Raw genomic sequence first — 21,412 nt, 5'->3', positions numbered from 1 at the left:
TTTGATGTGAGGCACGTGTGTGTGGCTGGTGTTGAGGAGATGCCTCTGGCGCATGTGGGCACTGTGGGCTGGGGAAAAGGGATTGACTCTCCCCTTCCCGCTGCCTCTTCCCCACCACCCACTGAACAAAGGACCCAATGGCTAGCAATTGTATTTTTATTTAAAAAACAAAATAACTATTTTGAACAAGATAAAATCTTTTTCTGCTGCGTTACATACTGTGCTTAGTCTCTGTAGCATATAGTTTGACCTGGACGCTGCTGCGCAAGCTCTCAGGTAGCTACATTACAACACATACCAAGAGTGGAGACTCCTTGTATGGCAGAAGGGGAGCAAGCTGCTGCACCCGCCTTGCTGCTGCTGGGCCATGGATCTGTTCCGGGCAGCAGCTCTCAGGCTGACGGTGCGTGTAAACATGCTGGTCTTGCTGGGGGAACACGAGGCGGGTGGGAGCGCCAACTCCTGGGATTGCAGCCAGAGATCTACTCTCCTGTCCTATAACTCAAAGGGTGCCATAGCTGGACTGAAAGGGAACATGCACAGTCTGCTTGCAGGATTGCTTTAGTTTCCAGTTAAAGGGATAGGTTTGCATGAAAACTCGAGATTTTAACAAGCTGCAGGCTTCTTTTGAACCACACTGTCTGCGGATGCATTCAGTGACCCTATTTTCAGGCAGCATCGCAGAAGGGTTTCCCATCCTTCTCGTCCGCCGCCAGCTTGGACTCAGGTGACAGAACACCTGGGGAAAGGGGCATGTCATTCTGACTTGGAATGTTGGATGATTTGACCCCTGGTGTTCTGGTCCCAACTCTCTTCTCTCCCCAGGTAATGACAAGGGCTTTCCAGATCTCTGACAACCTCCTCCCACGTCCCAGAAGCAGTGCCACCCCTCCCCCATGGCCACGTGAAGGGCGTTTAAGGACTAGGGATTCTAAGCTTTCCCATGTGAAATGAGCTCAGGATAACAGGGACTCAAGGTTTCCTAAGGGCCCGCCCCACCACTCTAATTACCTGTCAACCCGTCCACTTCCCAGTTGGTTTCCGGCAGCATCTCTCAAGTGAGTCGTTCTTGTGCCTGATCTCTATGGCAGTGGCCTGATGGAGTTGGGAGGCAAAGGTAATATTCCACTGCAGCAGAGATCCGTGAACTGGTTTTTCCTCATCCCTTGTGGGTAATGGCATTACCACCACTGCCTGGAAAGGAGCCTGATTTTCCAGTTGGCTGTTGTGGCTGGCCAGGTTCCTCAGCACCCTGACGTTCTCTTGCTCAGAGGGGTGTTTGGCGAGGCACTCAGAACAAGGAGGATGCCTGCCGAGGGGAGCTGCTTAACGCCTGCCCTGTGTTCTGCTCAGAACCATTCTTTCCTTCGCTAAAGAAACTGTATTTACACATTACAGCCCCTTGACTATTAGCTCTAGGCGGTGGGGAAAGGCTGCTGTATCCTGCGCCATGAGTCACAGCCTCCTAGAGGTGCACCCATATACTGCTCCTGAAACAACACTCTAGTACCATTGCTAAGCTATATCTCTGGTGTGTATTAATTTATAATATACTGTGTATAGTAATACACAAATCTATGTGTAACTAGTGTCATACTCATACAAACTCTCAAAAGCTAGGAAATCTTAAAAGCCAGACATGCTTTCCTTGAGCCTGCCCAGGTGGTATTGCTGCCAATACCTAAGCACCACTGCAGTCAGCTCTGCTGTAATACAGGGAATTAGTGCTTGGATGCCAGTTGGTGTCAGAGCTGTATCAGTGTGTGTGTCAGTTTCCTGGTACTGCCTGGTTTAAAATATACAGCTGCAGAGAAGTGGATTACAGCTGACAAATGCTTTGGACACTTACTCAATCTGTTTCAGCTGGAGATAAGGACTTTAAACATTTTCTTTGCTGAACACAGCTACAGTGCCCTGGAATGATTTCATAGACCAGTGTGTTGATGTGCTATAAAAATGAGTATGGGAGCAAACGCATTTCTAAGCCTTCACCTTTTTTTTTGAGGAAAAAAGTTCATCGTTGTTAGGTGCTGTAGACATTTTTCTAAGCTACGCACTGAAACTCAGTTAAAACATTAATAACTTGAGGGAAATAGCCAATATTGCCTGCTACTCAGCACAGTGTTCTTACAAACCAAACATTTAAGGTACAAAAGAAGGGGAAATGTGTCTACTACTTTCTTTATTTTTCACCCTCATCAGTTCAAATAGTTAGGATTTTTTTTTACTTGACTGTGCAGGGGAATATTTTACTTCTCTGCCAGGGCTGTGTAGGTCAGGTGTCCGTTCATAGCTAAGGAGTGTAGTGCTGCATTAAACTTGATTTGTAATTTAACAGATTGGTGCATATGCTGATAAGAGGGGGCTGGATTTCAGCCCTGTAAATGCCTGTGCAGAGGAGGGACTCACAGAAACAGGCCTGGGTTACAAAGATAGGCTAACCCCCGTATGAGACAGTCAGCCATTCTAATGTGATGTTGCTCGTCCCTAGATGGAGTCTGGTGATGGGAAAAAGGGCGTCCGCAATAAGGAAAGCCCGTGTGAGGGCTCCGGTGCGCCTGCTGCCGGGAGGGGAAATGACTGTATGGTGTGCCAGTCTGAGTGTGTCCCTAACAGGCTGGAGGAGAGGGAAGGGCAGTGACTCCACGTAGGAAGGTCTCCCCCACTATTTGTAGATCCAATCTTCCTGGTGTTTGAAAGCCCTTAGATCTGGTAAGATGGAAGCTCTTAGTGCTTTGAACCCTATGAAAGAGAGAGAGAACATTAGAATCAGCTGAAAGCACTCCAACTTCAATTTCCTTTGGTCTGAGGGAGTGACCCACTCTTGCTCCCATGGGGTTTGGCTGATGGACTGTACTTGCCCCATAAGAGCTTGGAAACAGTATTAATGCTTTCCTCTGTGTCCCCTTTTCCCTATTGAAGTCAGTGGTGGTTTTGGCCCTTTGGTTCTTAAAGATTTCTGGGCTGTCGCTTTTTATAGAGTTTAGCTCTCTAGTTGCAAGTGACAAGTGTGTAAATCTGGCCCCTAGTGTTTGTTAGTACACACTTATTCGCTCTAGCAGAGAAAGGCAAAGCTATGGGATGCAGGGTCATACACACAAGCAAGGGTGTGTGTGTGGAGCATTTGATTTTGTGCTTCCTCCGTTCGACAAGTAATATTTAAAATAAAGATAATGGGGCAGATTAGATGGGGAGGGCTCTCAGTTACTACAGAGAATTCTTTCCCTGATGTCTGGTTGTTGGGTCTAACTGATCACCATATTTGGGGTTGAAAGAACCATATTCTCTCTGTTGAAGGAAAAGGCCCAGGTAGGGACCATCGAATTGTTGAGATAAAAGTGTGGTTACGCAGGTGGTGTCGGAGAGAGGGCTTTGGATTCTTCAACCATGTTGTTCCAGGAAGAAGGATTGCTAGGAAGAAATGGGATCCACCTAACGAAGAGAGGGAAGAGCATCTTCGCAGGCAGGCTTGCTAACCTAGTGAGGAGGGCTTTAAACTAGGTTTGCCAGGGGGTGGTGACCTAGGCCCAGAGGTAAGTGGGGAAGTGGGATACTGGGGAGGAAACACAAGGAGGAGGGTGCAACAGGGGAGGCCTCCGGATTCATACTGAGAAAGTAGGGCAATTGGCTAGTTATCTTAGGTGCCTGTACACAAATGCAAGAAGCCTGGGAAACAAGCAGGAAGAATTGGAAGTCCTGGCACAGTCAAGGAACTATGATGTGATTGGAATAACAGAGACTTGGTGGGGTAACTCACATGACTGGAGCACTGTCATTGATGGGTATAAACTGTTCAGGAAGGACAGGCAGGGGAGAAAAGTTGGAGGAGTTGCACTGTATGTAAGAGAGCAGTATGACTGCTCAGAGCTCCAATATGAAACTGGAGAAAAGCCTGTTGAGAGTCTTTGGGTTAAGTTTAGAGGTGAGAGCAACAAGAATGATGTCACGGTGGGCGTTTGCTAGACCACCAGACCAGGAGGATGAGGTAGATGAGGTTTTTTGAGGACATCTAACAGAAGTTTCCAGATCACAGGCCTTGGTTCTCATGGGGCACTTCATTAACCCTGACATATGCTGGGAGAGCAATACAGCAGTGCACAGACAATCCAGGAAGTTTTTGGAGAGTGTTGGGGACAACTTCTGGTGCAAGTGCTAGAGGAACCAACTAGGGGCCATGCTCCTCTTCACCTGCTGCTCACAAACAGGGAAGAATTTGATAGGGAAAGTGGAAGTGGGTGGCAACCTGGGCAGAAGTGACCATGAGATGGTCGAGTTCAGGATCCTGACAAAAGGAAGAAGGGAGAGCAGCAGAATACGGACCCTGGAATTCAGAAAAGGGAACTGATGGTCAGAATCCCCTGGGAGGCTAATATGAGGGGGAAAGGAGTCCAGGAGAGCTGACTGTATTTCAAAGAAGTCTTATTGAGGGTGCAGGAACAAATCATCCCAATGTGCAGAAACAATAGCAAATATGGCAGGCAACCAGCTTGGCTTAGCAGAGAAATCTTCTGTGAGCTTAAACACAAAAAGGAAGCTTACAAGAAGTGGAAACTTGGACAGATGAGTAGGGAGGAGTATAAAAATATTTCTTGAGCATGCAGAGGTGTAATCAGGAAGGCCAAAGCGCAGTTGGCGTTGTAGCTAGCAAGGGATGTTAAGGGTAAGAAGAAGGGTTTCTACAGGTATGTTAGCAACAAGAAGAAAGTCAGGGAATGGGATCCTTACTGAATGGGGGAGGCAACCTAGTGACAGATGATATGGAAAAAGCTGAAGTACTCAATGCTTTTTTTGCCTGGGTCTTCACAGACAAGGTCAACTCCCAGACTGCTGTACTGGGCAGCACAGTATGGGGAGGAGGTGAGTAGCCCTCAGTGCTGAAAGAACAGGTTAAGGATTATTTAGAAAAGCTGGACATGCACAAGTCCATGCAATGCATCCAAGGGTGCTGAGGGAGTTGGCTGATGTGATTGCAGAGCCATTGGCCATTATCTTTGAAAACTCATGGTGATCGGGGGAGGTCCCGCACAATTGGAAAAAGGCAAATATAGTGCCCATCTTTAAAAAAGGAAGAAGGAACTACGGGGAACTACAGACCGGTCAGCCTCATCTCAATCCCTGTAAAAATCATGTAAAAATCGGCTGCTACTTTGTAACCTGTAAAAATCATGGAGCAGGTCTTCAAGGAATCCATTTTGAAGCACTTGGCGGAGAGGAAGGTGATCAGGAACAATCAACATGTGTTCACCAAGGGCAAGTCATGCCTGACCAACCTGATTGCCTTCTATAATGAGATAACTGTCTCTGTGGATATGAGGAAAGCGGTGGATGTGATCTATCTTGACTTTAGCAAAGCTTTTGATACGGTCTCCCACAGTATTCTTGCCATCAAGTTAAAAAAGTATGGATTGGATGAATGGACTATAAGGTGGATAGAAAGCTGGCTAGATTGTTGGGCTCAACAGGTAGTGATCAGCGGCTCGATGTCTAGTTGGCACCCAGTATCAAGCGGAGTGCCCCAGGGGTCGGTCCTGGGGCCAGTTTTGTTCAACATCTTCATTAATGATCTGGATGATGGGATGGATTGCACCCTCAGCAAGTTTGCAGATGACACTAAGCTGGGGGGAGAGGTAGATACGCTGGAGGGTAGGGATAGGGTCCAGAGTGACCTAGACATATTGGAGGATTGGGCCAACACGGGTAGTGATCAATGGCTCCATGTCTAGTTGGCAGCCGGTATCAAGTGGAGTGCCCCAAGGGGTCGGTCCTGGGGCCAGTTTTGTTCAATATCTTCATTAATGATCTGGAGGATGGCATGGACTGCACTCTCAGCAAGTTTGCAGATGACACTAAACTGGGAGGAGAGGTAGATATGCTGGAGGGTAGGGCTAGGATAAAGAGGGACCTAGACAAATTAGAGGATTGGGCCAAAAGAAACCTGATGAGGTTCAACAAGGACAAGTGCATAGTCCTGCACTTAGGATGGAAGAATCCCATGCACTGCTACAGACTAGGGACCAAATGGCTAGGCAGCAGTTCTGCAGAAAAGGACCTAGGGGTTACAGTAGACGAGAAGCTAGATATGAGTCAACAGTGTGCCCTTGTTGCCAAGAAGGCTAATGGCATTTTGGGCTGTATAAGTAGGGGCATTGCCAGCAGATCGAGGGACGTGATCATTCCCCTCTATTTGACATTGGTGAGGCCTCATCTGGAGTACTGTGTCCAGTTTTGGGCCCCACAGGACTAGATGATCTCCTGAGGTCTCTTCTAACCCTAATCTTCTATGAAACTATGATTCTATGGTTGGGAAGGAATTTCTCCCCAGGTCAGATTGGCAGAGACCCTGGGGTTTTTTCGCCTTCCTCTGCAGCATGGGGCACTGGTCACTTGCAGGTTTAAACTAGTGCAGGAGGTCAGAGATGATCATGATGGTGCCTTCTGGCCTCAAAGTCTATGAGATTCACCCCTGTGTAGCAGCCTGCAATGTCTGTGCCTGGGGCAGCTCTGCCACAAGGAGGCATGGGTAGGGAGTGGAAAGGCCATAGGGACAGGTCTTGAAGACTGGGATCAATTCCCAGCTCTGCTGCTGACTTGGGGGAGGGCTTGGAAAACAAGTGGAAACTTTTAGACGCCCCTTCAAGACCTGGAATGGAAAAATTTGAAATTTTGTGAAGAATTGTGAAGAAACTTGTATGACATATTTTCTCTCAGAATTAACAGGGAAAGAGGAAGGAAAAAAAGGAAAAACTTGAGCTATGCTAGCATATCCAAGGCTACATTAGTAACTGTTTACGTGATATTATAGTGGTTCACAGGATGGCTAGTTTTGTCTATACAGTACACCTCTACCTTGATATAACGCTGTCCTCGGGAGCCAAAAAATCTTACCGCGTTATAGGTGAAACCGCGTTATATCAAACTTGCTTTGATCCACCGGAGTGCGCAGCCCCGCCCCCCGGAGCGCTGCTTTACCGCATTATATCTGAATTCGTGTTATATCGGGTTGTGTTATATCGGAGTAGAGGTGTATTTATGAAATTTACTGTGTACGTGACGTTGCAACCCATAATGCTTTATGGGAATATGCTTATGAATGTATATATGACATAATTGGAATATGTTTTATGCTACACATGCCATGTAACATATCTCTGTAAAGGTTATGATCTACTGAATACATTCCTCCTATTTGTATGCATGTATCATTTTTGTATTCGAAGTTATGAATATTGGCTATGTACTTGTTTAATTTTAAATAGTCTCAGTGAAGCAGTTGGTCAGCTTCCTGAGAAAAGACTATTCTCAGTAAGTGCCCTGTCAAGAACCACTTAAGCCAACAATGAACTTGGAGATGCCAATCCACATCTGAGCTTCCCCAGGAATGTGGCTTGGCTGGTAAGGAACTCAGTCATGCATGGACATGTGACTTGCCCATGTGACTCCAAAACTCCATTTTATAGCTGGATTCTACACAGGCGGAGGGAGGGGTGTCCACCCACAAGAGAAAGTCTATTTAAACCCCTGGGACACCCCTTCATTTTGTCTTCAGCTGGCTCAAGAGAGAGCCTCTCCACCCCCAAGGATACCAGAAAGAAACTGGAACAAAAGACAGTAACTACAGGGGGTGTGAGTGATTGCTGGACCCAGACTAGAATGAGACTAGTCTGTAAAAGGAAGTTTACTGGAACACCTTTGAGGGTGAGGTTTTATCTGTATTCAGTTTTCTTACTGTATTAGGCATAGACTTGCGTGTTCTATTTTATTTTGTTTGGTAATTCACTTTGTTTTGTCTGTTACTACTTGGAACCACTTATATCCTACTTTTCGTATTTAATAAAATCACTTTTTACTTATTAATTAACCCAGGATATGTATTAATACCTTGGGGGGGGGGGGAACAGCTGTGCATATCTCTCTATCAGTGGTATAGAGGATGAACAATTTATGAGTTTACCCTGTATAAGCTTTAAACAGGGTAAAGCAGATTTATTTGGGGTTTGGACCCTATTGGGAGTTGGGCATCTGAGTGTTAAAGACAGGAACACTTCCTAAGCTGCTTTCAATTAAGCCTACATCTGTTAGGGGACGTGGTTCAGACCTGGGTCTGGGTTTGCAGCAGGCTAGCGGGTCTGGCTCAAACCAGGCAGGGCACTGAAGTCACAAGCTGCCAGGGCAGGAAAGCAGGAACAGAAGTAGTTGTGGCACATCAGTTGGCAGCCCTAAGGGGGTTTCTGTGATCCAGCCCGTCAAAGTGTTTATGATGACACTCCATTACTAAAGAGTCTAGTGGTGGTGTTTCCATAAAGTTTGGGTATATACCTGAATGTATTGGTGGGCCTTATTATTATGCTCTGTTAATTACATCTTAGAGACATACATTCATTTCCTGAGCTTTTTCTCTAGAAACATGAGTTTCTTCTATAGCTGTGTGTGGCAGGTCAGGTCTATTTACATACCTTCCCTTTTGTTTACAGCTTTCACATTTTACATTTCCCCCTATATGTCACCCACTAGGGAACATAAGAATGGCCATACTGGGTCAGGCCAAAGGTCCATCTAGCCCAGTATTCTGACAGTGGCCAATGCCAGGTGCCCCAGAGGGAATGAACAGAACAGGGAATCAGCAAGTGATCTATCCCCTGTTGTCCATTCCCAGCTTTTGGCAAACAGATGCTAGTGACAACCATAGAATCATAGAATATCGGGGTTGGAAGGGACCTCAGGAGGTCATCTAGTCCAATCCCCTGCTCAAAGCAGGACCAATCCCCAGACAGATTTTTGCCCCAGATCCCTAAATGGCCCCCTCAAGGATTGAACTCACAACCCTGGGTTTAGCAGGCCAATGCTCAAACCACTGAGCTAGCCCTCCCCCCCCAATCCACAACATCTATGTCCATCCTGGCTCATAGCCATTGATGGACCTATCCTCCATGAACTTTAGTTCTTTTTTGAACCCTGTTATAGTCTTGGCCTTCACAACATCCTCTGGTAAGAAGTTCCACAGGTTGACTGTACGTTGTGTGAAAAAATACTTCCTTTGTTTATTTTAAACCTGCTGTCTATTAATTTCATTTAGTGACCCATAGTTCTTGTGTTATGAGAAGGAGTAAATAACACTTCCTTATTTACTTTCTCCACACCAGTCATGATTTTATAGACCTCTATCATATCCCCCCTTATTTGTCTCTTTTCCAAGCTGAAAAGTCCCAATCTTATTAATCTCTCCTCTTACGGAAGCTGTTCCATACTCCTAATCATTTTCCAATTCCAATATATCTTTTTTTGAGATGGGATGTACGCAGTATTCAAGATGTGAGTGTACCATGGATTTATATAGAGGCAATATGATATTTTCTGTCTTATTATCAATCCCTTTCCTAATGATTCCCAACATTCTGTTTGCTTTTTTGACTGCCGCTGCACATTACATGGATGTTTTCAGAGAACTATCCACAGTCACTCCAAGATCTCTTTTTTGAGTGGTAACACCTAATTCAGACCCCACTCAAGAAAGAGATTTTGGAGAAAATACATCTGAGCACCTTAGGGTGCATCTGCAGCTCCCTCCCTCGCACTAGGTAAATTTGTTATTATTATTCATATCAAAGCTAAAGAATGTATACTTCTCCAACCAGCACTTGTTTATGGGCTAACTGAAGTACACATAATACATTTCTCATTCTGAAAGAAGTAAAGGAAGTTTAGTTTTGAGAAGCACGTAATGGCTGTCGATATTTCAGACTTCCTTGATCTCTACCTGGGGCAAGTCACTTTCCCTCCCACCCTTTGTCTGAATTGTTCACTTCACTAATATGCAGCTCTGCAAGGCAGAAACTCTCTTAGTCTGGCTAATTCTAACATCACAAACAACAGGCCATTTAGGGATCTGTATTCCCATAATACAAATACAACAATAATGTACTACTGCCTTGGCCTGGGCATTCTCCTAAGGGAGGGTAGATAGATAGGAGCAGGGGCTCTATAGGAGTCCTGCCAACAGAAGCTGGATCACTGCATCTCCAGACTGCCCGTTCCCACCTAAAAGGCTCCATCAGTCAACTGCAGAGCTGGAGTTGTGGGTGGTGGCGGCTGCTGCACCCATGGCATGGGAGATTTTGTCAGAAGCCAGGGATGGGTCTGTGGGAGTTGGGCCCATTAGAGGATAGGCCCCAACAACTGATGGCAGATTTGTAAAAGGTGTTAGATTAACTTTCGATAGCACAGCAAGCATTCTCTTAAAAGGAGGACAAAAGCACCCGGATAAGAGGAAGCAAAGACCTTGCAGCACTCAACTACAGTAAATAAAGATGAACTGAGGGGTCAAACTTTGCATCTACTCCAAATAAAGTAAGTGCACTCTCTTCCTCGTAGGCACTGCATGCTTATAACATTTGGATGGTATCTGTTGCAATATTTAACCAGCTTAAGCACAATGGTCAGCATTCCCCTTCTCAGAGCTCTCAAAGCCATCCGTCTAGTCTAGGGTGGCTTACCTGACCCCCAGCTATGCCTTTACATTAGCCTTGCACAGACACACACAAGTGAAGTTTAAGGTCTTGAAACCAAGGGCTTAACTCTTATCTGAAGCTAGCAAGAAAATGTTTGTCTGTGAGAGGCTGATCCTGGTGTTGCAGTGGGGGGAGGAAATCAACATAGAAAATCAGTTGGGGCCAGAATCCATAGCAAATATCAGCTTGTTGAAGACTCAAGGGCCCCCTCAGTTCCAGGGAGCCAGGGCACTATTTGTTCAGTCCGGGGCTCTCCACATTATTCTAGCAATGGATTTCAGCTTTCTGCCGCCTTTGGCCGAGATGGTCTTGCCCATGTGCCATTTCTGCATGGGAGTAGTTTGGGGGTTCATCGCAGGTACCAATGAGCAGCATGTCGTGGGTTTTGGACATGCTCACTGTTGTTAAAGACTGGGGCAAGGCCCGAGCAGCTGTGCTTCTTACAACTCTCCAGGTAGGAGGCTGCCTGACTGCCCTTTTAACCCTGGAGAATGATCGTCTCACACCCCACCCCGTTGTGAAACCATCTGTCCTTGGCAGGTGCTATGCATGATGGCAGACTCCTCAGTGCAGCAACCTTCTACCTTCTAAAAGCCTCTCAGGGAGAAAGATCACTTACTCTATGGCTTCTTCAGTGCGTGACTGTTACTTTGTTTTCTGGAAGAAGGAAAGAGAGAGGTCTTGGTATACAAGACAGCTGACCTTTTTCTTTTTGTTCACACTAACAGGTACGTTTCCATAGAAGTGAGGTGCAGTTCAGCAGTTCAGTCCCTGTATTAATGGGACTCCCAGAGTTCATGACTCTGAAAGTTATCCCATAAACCCAACTCATCATTTCTAAAGGACTAATGTTGCTCACAACGGCAGACACCCACAAACGTCGTCTCCAAGGTGACTAACATCCAGACAGCCTAGGACTCAGCTCTGTATTTTCATGCTCTGAGGAGGAGCAACAGCACACACATACTGATCCTAACCAGCCCCTCATGCAAACAATTTCAGTGTACCAGCCCTTGCTACAGCTTCAGGCATCTAGGCCTAAGTTTTCAGCTGTGACTGATTTTGGGGGCCCAGGCTGAGCTGCTTTAAAGGGGTTGGTTTCTAGAAGGTAGGCATTCAGCATTTTCTGAAAATCAGCCCCCTGTAACGGTGTCTCAGACTGGGCACCAATAATGACTAGTCTCTATTGAAAATGTGAGCCCTGGTTTCCCATGTGTCTATACGTTGCAGAGTTGCAAAGCCATTGCAGTAGCCGTCAACCGATCCTACCTGCTGCCTGTCTTCTTTGAAGCAGTGCTCTCACAGCTCTCCTTGTAGCAGATGTCCTGGTGGACTTTGTAGACCCTCTTGTATCTATTAGCACAAAGAGGACACAGCAGAACAATTTGCTGTAGACAGACAGTGCAAAGGGTAGAGGCCTACCTGGCCACAAGCACTGGATCCCTGTGTCCGCTTGTGCAGTGGGGTTTGGTCAATCCTGATCAAAAGACTGGTGTCACGTCCAATGTTGATCAAGCTCACCACCAGCCCAGTGAGGGGAGAGCACTGGCCACTCAACCACCAGCTGCAGGGTCTATTGGCCAGGTTCAGAATGGACTCCTAATCTTTAGTGGAATCCCAGCTACTCTTAGAGTAGGGGAGGGAGCCAGTTTTCTGGCTGGTAATTAGGGCAGCACAATTTGGGGAGTGAGACGAGACTGTTCCAGAAATGGTGCATGGGTCTGGCGCATAGCTAAGAGGTGGCTGGTACGGAGGGTAACACGGTTAACAAATGTAGCCTGGAGTCTAGGGTCTGGTGGGTAAGAGCTCAGTAAGTATGTGCTGTGACTGGCTGCCATTAAAGACCCACCGGTTATCACCCTGCTTTAAAATATGACTGCACTGTCAGCTACTTTATTTCTCTATTCTGTGAGGAGGAGAGGGATTAACAATGCCTTACATAGATGGAAATGCTTAAAGAAATTAAGCACCACAGCTCCGTTCAACCCAAACACAGCTCTGCTATTGCACGCTTAATGGCCAGCCTCTCCCATAGCACTTCAGATAGATCATGGGAGCCAAACAGACAGACAATGGACCAAGGGTGTCAAACTACAGCCCAGAAACATTTGAGTAACTGACCCCGTGAAACAGCAGTGCCAGCTGCGTTCTGGAGGGGGAGAGCACATTGAGACAGGTTCAGCAGACGGGAAATACTCACTGTCAGACTGGCTGCGGCCCTAACTGATGCAAGAGAGAGAAATCTCTGCTTGTAAGGGTGAAAGGGGAACTGGAGAAGATGACACAGCCAGCCACCTTCCAACCAGCTCACTCTCCCTCCTCCCTGCCCAACTCCCAGGGGAAAAGGCACTGGTTGACTTGGCATAAGCACAACACGTGCAAACACCCCAATGCCTGGTAGAGGTGAGGGGTGGGTACAGTGTCATGTTTTCTAGATGCTCCAGAAGAGCCAACATTTCTAGTATCACACACTAGCTGGTAAAAACCCTGATAAAAACCCAACCTACTGCAGCACAGCCTGGAGCTGTCCCTCGAGTGCAGAACCACACCTATGCCAAACATCAGTGAAGGTGCTAGGACAGCATGTGGAATGTTTTTTGGCTGCTACAGTTGCCCCCATACTGCAGCTCCCCCCCCATAAGACATGGCCAGACAAGATAACAGAAGTGAGACAGGGACAAAATACATCCGGAAGCAGCTGATCCTCATTCCTCCTTCTTGGGGTTCCAAACCCAGCTGAAGCGGAGTGTACCTTCAGCCAGGGCCGGCTCCAGGCACCAGCCGACCAAGCACGTGCTTGGGGCGGCACCTTGGGCCGGGGCGGCGCTCAGGTTTTTATTTATTTATTTATTGGGCGGGGGCTGGCGCGGCGCGGCGCTGGGGGGGCGGGGGCTGGCGCTCGGAGGAGGGGCGGGGGTTGGCGCGGCGTGGCGCTGGGGGGGCGGGGGCTGGCGCTCGGAGGAGGGGCGGGGGCTGGCGCGGCGCGGCGCTGGGGGGGCGGGGGCTGGCGCTCGGAGGAGGGGCGGGGGTTGGCGCGGCGCGGCGCTGGGGGGGCGGGGGCTGGCACTCGGAGGAGGGGCGGGGGTTGGCGCGGCGCGGCGCTGGGGGGGCGGGGGCTGGCGCTCGGAGGAGGGGCGGGGGCTGGCGCGGCGCTGGGGGGGTGGGGGCTGGCGCTCGGAGGAGGGGCGGGGGCTGGCGCGGTGCTGGGGGGGGGTGGGGGCTGGCGCTCGGAGGAGGGGCGGGGGTTGGCGCGGCGCTGGAGGGGGCGGGGGCTGGTGCTCGGAGGAGGGGCGGGGGTTGGCGCGGTGCTCGGAGGGGGCGTGGCTTCGGGCGGCGTGGCGTTCTGGGGGGCGGGGATTCAGGCGGCGTGGTGCTGGGGGGGGCGGGGATTTCGGCGGCACTGGGGGGGGTACGGCAACGTGGCGTGGCGCTCGCGCGGGGGGGGGGGGGGCGGCACTCTTCTTTTTTGCGTGGGGCGGCAAAAAAGTTAGAGCCGGCCCTGCCTTCAGCCACCGCCCACAAGCTCTCCACGGGGCCCAGTGTAAACAGGAAGGGGGAAGGGCAAGAGGCGCGCTATACTCACAGGTAATGGCAGATGCCCCCTTCCCAGACAGGAAATGACTTGGTTTCTGAGTACAGCCGAGTGCAGGAGTGGGGCAGCTTCTTGCAGGCTAAGCAGAGAGAAGGGGAGAAAGGGTTAATTTGATGCCCTATTAGCAACGAGACACCCCAATTATGGAGAAAAATCTGTCATTAAATGAATGACACTAACCGCTCAAACCCACTTCCCTAGCAGCATGCATTTATCCCAAGCAAGGCATGGTCCCTGCCACCAGGAAGTGCTAAGCCAGCCAGCCAAACCCCAGCTTGGGTGCATGGCAGTTGGGGGCTGGGTTTTAAAGCAGGGCTATAAAGGGGAAAGCGAGATGGGGACTTAGCAGCTGAGGACAGGAAAACTGTTCCTGCTTTCTGCTTGACACTAAACAGAGGGTGACAGCCCTAGTGGCAGCAATGAATGAGGGGGTCCAGAAATCAGGCAGCGGAGTTTATTCCCCTGCTGAATTTCCTTTGTGCATCTGTGAAATATTTGCCCTCATACATGCTGTACTCTGGGCCATCCCAGTGCCTGCCTGACATCTGAGGTTGCACAGCATGGCTTAGCAGTGCCAGGCTCCTGCCCTGGATGGCAGTGACATTTCCTAGGGCTGTCAGCCCATGGGGCTCGCTGCTCAGCAGGGTTTGTTATGTGAGACTGGCTGAGTTTTCTTTAGCCAGGGGGCCATATAAAGTGTGTGTTAACAGCACAGTGGCTGATGGCGACCGAAGCACTGCTGCTCTTCCCAAGGCGGCATGGGGCGCACAGGAGACCCGCTCCTTGCCCCAGATCACCTCCACTCTGCCTCCTCCGCTGAACACACAGCCCCCGCTCTAATTCTCCAAATCGGCGCTGCAAGCCTGGGAGGGGAGGAGAATTAGAGTGGCACTGGCGTGCTCAGCGGAGGAGGCAGAGCGGAGGTGAGCTGGGGCGGGCTCCCTGGGCGGGGTTAGCTTCCGCAGGGGGGTGTGTGTGTGTCCCCGGGCAGGGTTAGCTGCAGAGGGGGGTAGCTGCTGTGGGGGTGGGGGGAGGCGGGCTCCCCGGGCGGGGTTAGCTGCCGCGGGGGAGGGCTCCTCTGGTGGGGAGGGGCAGGGGGACGTGGTTAGCTGCCGCGGGAGGGGGCGGGGTTAGCTGGGGGGGGGGCGATGGCGGAAGATGCGCCCCCCCCCCCGTTACTGCACCAGCCCTGAATCCAAGTAAGACCTCGGACCCAAGGGCAGGGAAGAGGAGCTAGTGACTAGAGCACAGGATTAAGGGGCCCACCCGCATTCAGTTCCCATCCCAGCTCATCCACAGACGCCGTGTGTGACATTGAACAAGTCACTTCAGCTTCAGCCTGCCTCAGGTTCCCATCTGCAGTGGGGCCACCAGCACAGCCCCGCCTCCCCGGGCGTTGGGAGGGTATGGCCGTTACCACATGGGAGGTGCCTGGATGCTTCCCGGACAGGGACCCCATCAGTACTTTGACAGAAGGTTTCCAAAAGCAGTGCGTGACTTGGAGCACTCAGGGAAGCCTGGCTTTTGGCATGGGCTGAGCACCCACTCTGAAAATCAGGCCCGTCTGAGGTGCCTCCAGCTCCATCCCCAAAGTCACTGGTCACTCTTGAAAAATCTTAGCCCCAGCTCTTATGGGCACCATCTCCAGGAGCTCTAGCTCCTTGGGCTGTGCACCCCAGCATGGGGGATGAACTAACCCCTCCAGCAGCACACAGGGCTAGCTATAGGACCAGGCCCCACTGTGCACAGAGAAAGCAGCTCCTGTCCCTGCCCTTAGTCTTGGCCCAGGTTTCCTCCCCCTCTGCTGAAATGCTGCTCTCACCTCCCACAGCGGAGATGAGCATTTCGGGGCGATGGCTCTGCTCCCGCTGCCTGCTCTTAGGAGAGCTAGGGCAGGAGGCAGCAGCTGCTGCAAAGCCCAGACACTAGTGCTCCAGGGGCAGCGGGGGAGTGACTGGCTGTGCCAGACAGCAGGGGAGGGGCATACAAGCAAGCTTTTCCCTGGGAGGGGCAGGCTGGGTATCAAATGTGCCCTCCCCGAAATGGGTGCTAACAGGGAACAGTCTCTTCTCCCCTCAGGCATCAGCAGCCTCACGACCCTGGCCCCGAGCTGCTCTGGAGGAGAGGCGAGGGGGCTGGGGGCTGCTCAGTCTGATGGAGCCTGAGGGGTGGAATTCTGTCTTCCTCTGGCCCAGCAGGCACCAAGGCAGCCTGTCCTCAGTCACGTGGGCACGGGAGACACGACACTATGCCAGGGCCCCTCCTGACCTCTAGCCTGCTGTTGGGCATTACTGACCCCACACGCCATGGTCTGCCTTGGCACTGCTGCTCCTGGCACCCCCCCAGCCTGCAGGACAGGGGCTCCCTGCTGGCCTGGGCCCTGGTGTGACTGACTGCTGCAGCCCTAGCATTGGCTCTTCCCACCTCTCACTCTGAGACCGGGGGCAGGGGGGAGGGGAAGCAGGGCAGCTGTAGCCTCACCTAGTTCACAGCGTCTGCCCTTGAAGCCGGGGATGCAGTCACAGAGGTAGACCTCGACACCCGGGACGCAGGTCCCCCCATTTTTGCAGGGATTTGTAGAGCAGTTCTGGCTATCATCTGCAAACACAAACGCTAGCATCAGGCCGCTCCAGCCTTCGGCGGAGGATGCACATCCAGGGGTCAAAGTGTGTGGCCTGGACAGAGTGCCATAGCATGCCCAGCCAAAGATTTGGGGGTGGGGAGTTTATAAAGTGCTGTGCTGCATCCCCTCACGCACGGGTTCAGGCAGGAGGCTTCAGAGAGAGCCCCGTGGTCGTATGGAGGGTCTGATCCCGAGAGGTGCTGAGTGTTGTGGGTGCTCAGCATCTCTGGATCAGGCCCTGACTTAAGGGTGTCCCCTGGGTAGGCGCTTTCACAGTGAGCTGCCCGCACCCAAGGACTAGTCTGTAGTCTCCTGCATGGAAGATCAGAAATCACCAGCCAGGCAATGGGTTATCTCCCACTGGTTTTGCCCTGCACCTGGCAGCTGGAGTCCTCGTGTTCAGGAATCATAGAATATCAGGGTTCGAAGGGACCTCAGGAGGTCATCTAGTCCAACCCCCTGCTCAAAGCAGGGCCAATCCCCAACTAAATCCCAAAATCCCTAAATGGCCCCCTCAAGGATTGAACTCACAACCCTGGGTTTAGCAGGCCAATGCTCAAACCACTGAGCTATCCCTCCCCCCCATGCTGGGGGGGAGACAGTGATTTATGCACACGTGGGGAGATACAGCGGCCATGCTGTAAAGGGCTGATCCCCTGGAGCCAGGACTGTTACTCAGCGTTTGGGTCTGACCTATAATAACCATTTGGATCATTTGCAAAGTGGGGCTGTGGATTCAGGTTTGGATTTCAAATCTCCCCAAGTTTGGGGCTTTCTAGTGCAGGGGCTACGGTTTGTGACCAGCTTTAACGGTTGGGTCCCATCTGCGAACATAAAACCCCCCTCTCGCCAGACTTACGCTCTCTCTTCTGGTTCTCAGACTCCGGCAGCTGCAGTGCCAGGCCGACCCGATTGGTCGATTCCTCCATGTTTTCCAGCTTCACCGGCGCCTCAGGTTCTAGGAAAACAACCAATAATATTTATCCCTTTTATATGTAAGCAGAGTCAGGATGAGCTCTACCCTGACATCTGGTGGTGAATTATGGCAAGTGTGGAAAAGAACTTCAGAGGCTGATCTTGTTTGCATAGGCACACCCACCCTGCCTAGCATGAGCCCACGGCCGCCCAAAATGGTCACTTCGGTAGCTGTGGGAGCTCCAGTTTCTCTGTTATTGGGGCAAGAGGAATAAAGTGGTGTTATCCTGATTATGTGAATCAAGGACAATGAAACTGTTTTATGACAGAAGGTCTCACCATCACCTAAGTAGCACTTGCTAGACAAGGGACATGGGTTCCAAAACCTAGTGAATAGAGTTTGGGGACAGGTATGTGTCCCTGATGGTATGGGTCCTGCACACCAATTGTACTTCCTTTTCTCTCCACTGTTGAATAACAGAGCTAATTTTGATTCTATTAGGAATCTAGCTTGAGGCTGCTGAGCTGAATTCATTTTGGGTCAATAGTGTACTAGCACAGGGGCTTCCCTACTACAAGCTGTAATCACTAAAAGAGCTAAAATTACTGAGCTACGATCACTGAGTGCTGTGTTAACTAGTGGGGGAGCCTGAAGATATATTGTTAAGTGGCGAGTGGAGCAGTTTGTGGGATGGTTGGAGCAGCCCATGGAACGCAGAGGAGAGTGGAGCAGTTTGTGGGGATAGCTGAAGCGGTTCATGGGACGGCTGGTGGAGTGGAGCGGCTGGCAGAGTGGAGCAGTTTGTGGGATGGCTGGAGCAGCCCACGGAACAGCGAGCAGAGCGGAGCAGTTTGCAGGGACGGCTGGAGGACTGGACCGGGCCGGAGCGGCTGGCAGAGCGGAGCTGTTCGTGGTGAAGGCTGCAGCAGAACTCCACGGAGAGGCGGGGCAGTCGGCCTCGGACCACGTAAGGTGCCCCTTAACACCCCGTATCTCTCCCCCCCCCCATTTCCACCCAGACTGGGGGGGGGGGGAAACTCTGCAGATAAACTTTTGAACTCTGGGGCAGCACTGACCAGGGTCAGAGACTTTTGGACTTTGGGGTGATTGGACTTAAGACCCTGAGGGGAAAAGGACACTGCCAAACTTACTTGGAGGTGGGTCTTTTGCTCCTGGTTTGTGTTATGAATCCTGTTTGTGGTGTATCCCCAACATGATGCCGCATTGTTTCCCTCCTTTATTAAAAGGCTTTTGCTACACTCAGACTCCGTGCTTGCGAGAGGGGAAGTATTGCCTCCTAGAGGCGCCCGGGGGGTGGTATGTAATTGTCCCAGGTCACTGGGTGGGGGCTCGAGCCGGTTTTGCATTGCGTTATTGAAATGGAACCCCTAGATACTGAACCCGGCCCTTGTTGCTGCCAAATGAGAGGGGCAGAAGGGTTACATTTTTGGGGGCTCGTCCGGGATCCCTGGGTCAGTACCCCTCGCAAGCACCAGTTGAGTGTTCCACTGCATTGGGAAACAATTGTGTTTATATTTTGAGGAAATTACTGTTTGTATAATGGCTAATATGTCGGGTTTGTTGTGCCCCGGCCCTGCAGCCTCTAGCTCAGGGGCCGCAGCCTCAGCCAATGATTGGGCAAAAGCACTAGGGCAAATATTGGAAAAGGTTGTGTTTTCCATGCTACGTTAAACTATTGTCGTAAGTTAAGGTTATTTGCTGGGGAAGAGGAGTTTGAACCCTGGTTGGAGCATACCACTGAAATGCTGCAGGAGTGGGCCGTACCCGATGCAGAAAAGCGAAGATGTCTAATAGAGAGCCTTAGTGGCCCAGCATTAGATGTGATTCGCACCCTGAAGCTCATTGACTCTGGGGTCAGTGTGAAGGACTGCCTAGAGGCCCTTGATCATACCTTTGGGAGCATAGAGGGCCCTGAAGACAGTTACTGAAAGTTCCTTAATTCCCGACAGCAAAGGGGTGAGAAGATTTCAGCCTATATACAGAGGCTGGAGAGACTGCTTCAGAGAGCTGTCATGAGGGGAGCAGTGACTGCTGAGCAGATGGATCAGACCAGACTGGCTCAAGTTGTAAGAGGGACTCCGTATCAGAACCCGATTCTACTTCATCTCCGGCTAAGAGAACGGCAGGAACATCCCCCAAGTTACTCCCAGCTGATAAAGGAGGTCAGGGAAGAGGAAGAAAGGCAGGCTGCCAGCGAGTTTTGGGACACTCAAACATTGGAGCCAGCCAGCACAACACCACTGCAAATGGCCAGTGTACTGATGGTGAGCACCACAGAGGAAACTTGCCCAACAAATGCAGGTCCTGACAGAACAGATAGCTAAGCTGCAAAGCACCATTGACTGAGCTAAGATTTCCAGGAATAAGGAGCCTCAGACTGTGGCGATGGAGAAGTCAGCATTTAGAGCCACCGTCCCACCCAGGCGAAGGTGGAAAGGACAATTCTTCTGCTACCAATGTGGTCAGGATGGGCATAGTGCTGCCAAGTGCCATAATGAAGAAAACCCCTCCGTAGTGTATGGAAAGCTGAAGATCAGTTGGGAGAGATCCGGTAGCTGCCAGAGGGTCTGGGGACGGGGACCACCCAGGCCTGCAGGATTTGAAGATTCCCCCAGAAAAGACCGTCCAGCTGGGATCCCCGCAGGACTGATAGGGCCTCGAGCAGAGGTCACAGTGAGGATTGAAGGGGCGGAGTGTAAAGCAGTGCTTGACACTGGATCTCAAGTGACTATTATATTTCAGTCATTCTACCAACAGATGCTTAGGCACCTGCCTATACAGCCACTGACTGGCATTGGTCTGTGTGGCCTCAGCATGGATGAATACCCCTACCAAGGGTATGTCATAATGCACCTGGAATTCCCAGAGGAGGTTGCTGGGGTAAGGGAAGAGATAGACACAGCTGCCTTAATATGCCCTGACCCTAAAGGGACCTCTGATGTGTCTGTGCTGATAGGGACCAACTCCAGTCTCTTCAAGGTGCTTGCGGATTACTGCAGACGACAGGCTGGGGACCAGTATCTGAATACCCTGATGATCCATACGCTTTGTGCTGAAGCCTATAGGAAGATTGAGAGCGATAAAAAGGAGACATCTGAGCTACCGATTGGGGCACTGAAGTACACGGGCACAACCCCCTTAGTTGGGCCTGCAAGGACGGAGCAAGAAGTGCTTGTCATGAGTACCAGGCTGAAAGGCAGTAAAGGGGCATTAGCAATGGTAGAGCAGCCGGTTGAAGGAGAGCTCCCGGAAGGAGTGCTGGTCCCCAGTGGAGTCATAACCCTACCTGCTGAAGCCCAGGAAAAGGTAACTATACTGATTGCTAATGAAACAAGTTGAGATGTTGTTGTGAAGCAAGGACAAAAGATAGCAGACCCCTTCGAGCCTGAATCAATTGTAAAACCCCAGTGTGAGACTCAAGTTCCGACAATAGACCCAGCAAAGTTTGACTTTGGAGATTCACCATTGTCCGAGGAGTGGAAAGATCGCCTGAGGAGGAAACTTTGTGAAAGATCCAAGGTGTTCTCATTGCATGAGTGGAATGTGGGATGTGTAAAAGGAGTAGAGCACAACATCAGACTACATGACTCTCGACCTTTCAGGGAGAGATCTAGGAGGATTGCTCTCTCCGAGATGGAAGATGTGCGACAACATCTTCAGGAACTGGCTGCGAATGGCATCATTACAGAGTCCCGCAGCCCATACGCCTCACCCATTGTGGTGGTCCGTAAAAAGAATGGGAAAATCCGGATGTG

General features: G+C 50.6%; 1 protein-coding gene across 1 annotated transcript in view; it reads right to left on the bottom strand.

Moving 5' to 3' along the window:
• Positions 1 to 2,609: 2,609 nt before the first annotated feature.
• SNED1 (sushi, nidogen and EGF like domains 1) overlaps positions 2,610 to 21,412 on the bottom strand; it is a 135,166-nt gene continuing 116,363 nt past the window's right edge. The window contains exons 28-32 of the mRNA XM_065410982.1: positions 17,580 to 17,678; positions 16,579 to 16,695; positions 14,089 to 14,176; positions 11,775 to 11,858; positions 2,610 to 2,742 (exon numbers count right to left, since the gene is read on the bottom strand). Coding sequence (XP_065267054.1) covers positions 2,610 to 2,742; positions 11,775 to 11,858; positions 14,089 to 14,176; positions 16,579 to 16,695; positions 17,580 to 17,678 — 521 coding nt within the window. The remainder of the gene's footprint in view (positions 2,743 to 11,774; positions 11,859 to 14,088; positions 14,177 to 16,578; positions 16,696 to 17,579; positions 17,679 to 21,412) is intronic.

This window comes from Emys orbicularis, chromosome 9 (assembly GCF_028017835.1).
Source record: "Emys orbicularis isolate rEmyOrb1 chromosome 9, rEmyOrb1.hap1, whole genome shotgun sequence".
Classification (NCBI taxonomy): Eukaryota; Metazoa; Chordata; order Testudines; family Emydidae; genus Emys; species Emys orbicularis.
This window is presented reverse-complemented; position numbering and strand designations above follow the sequence as displayed.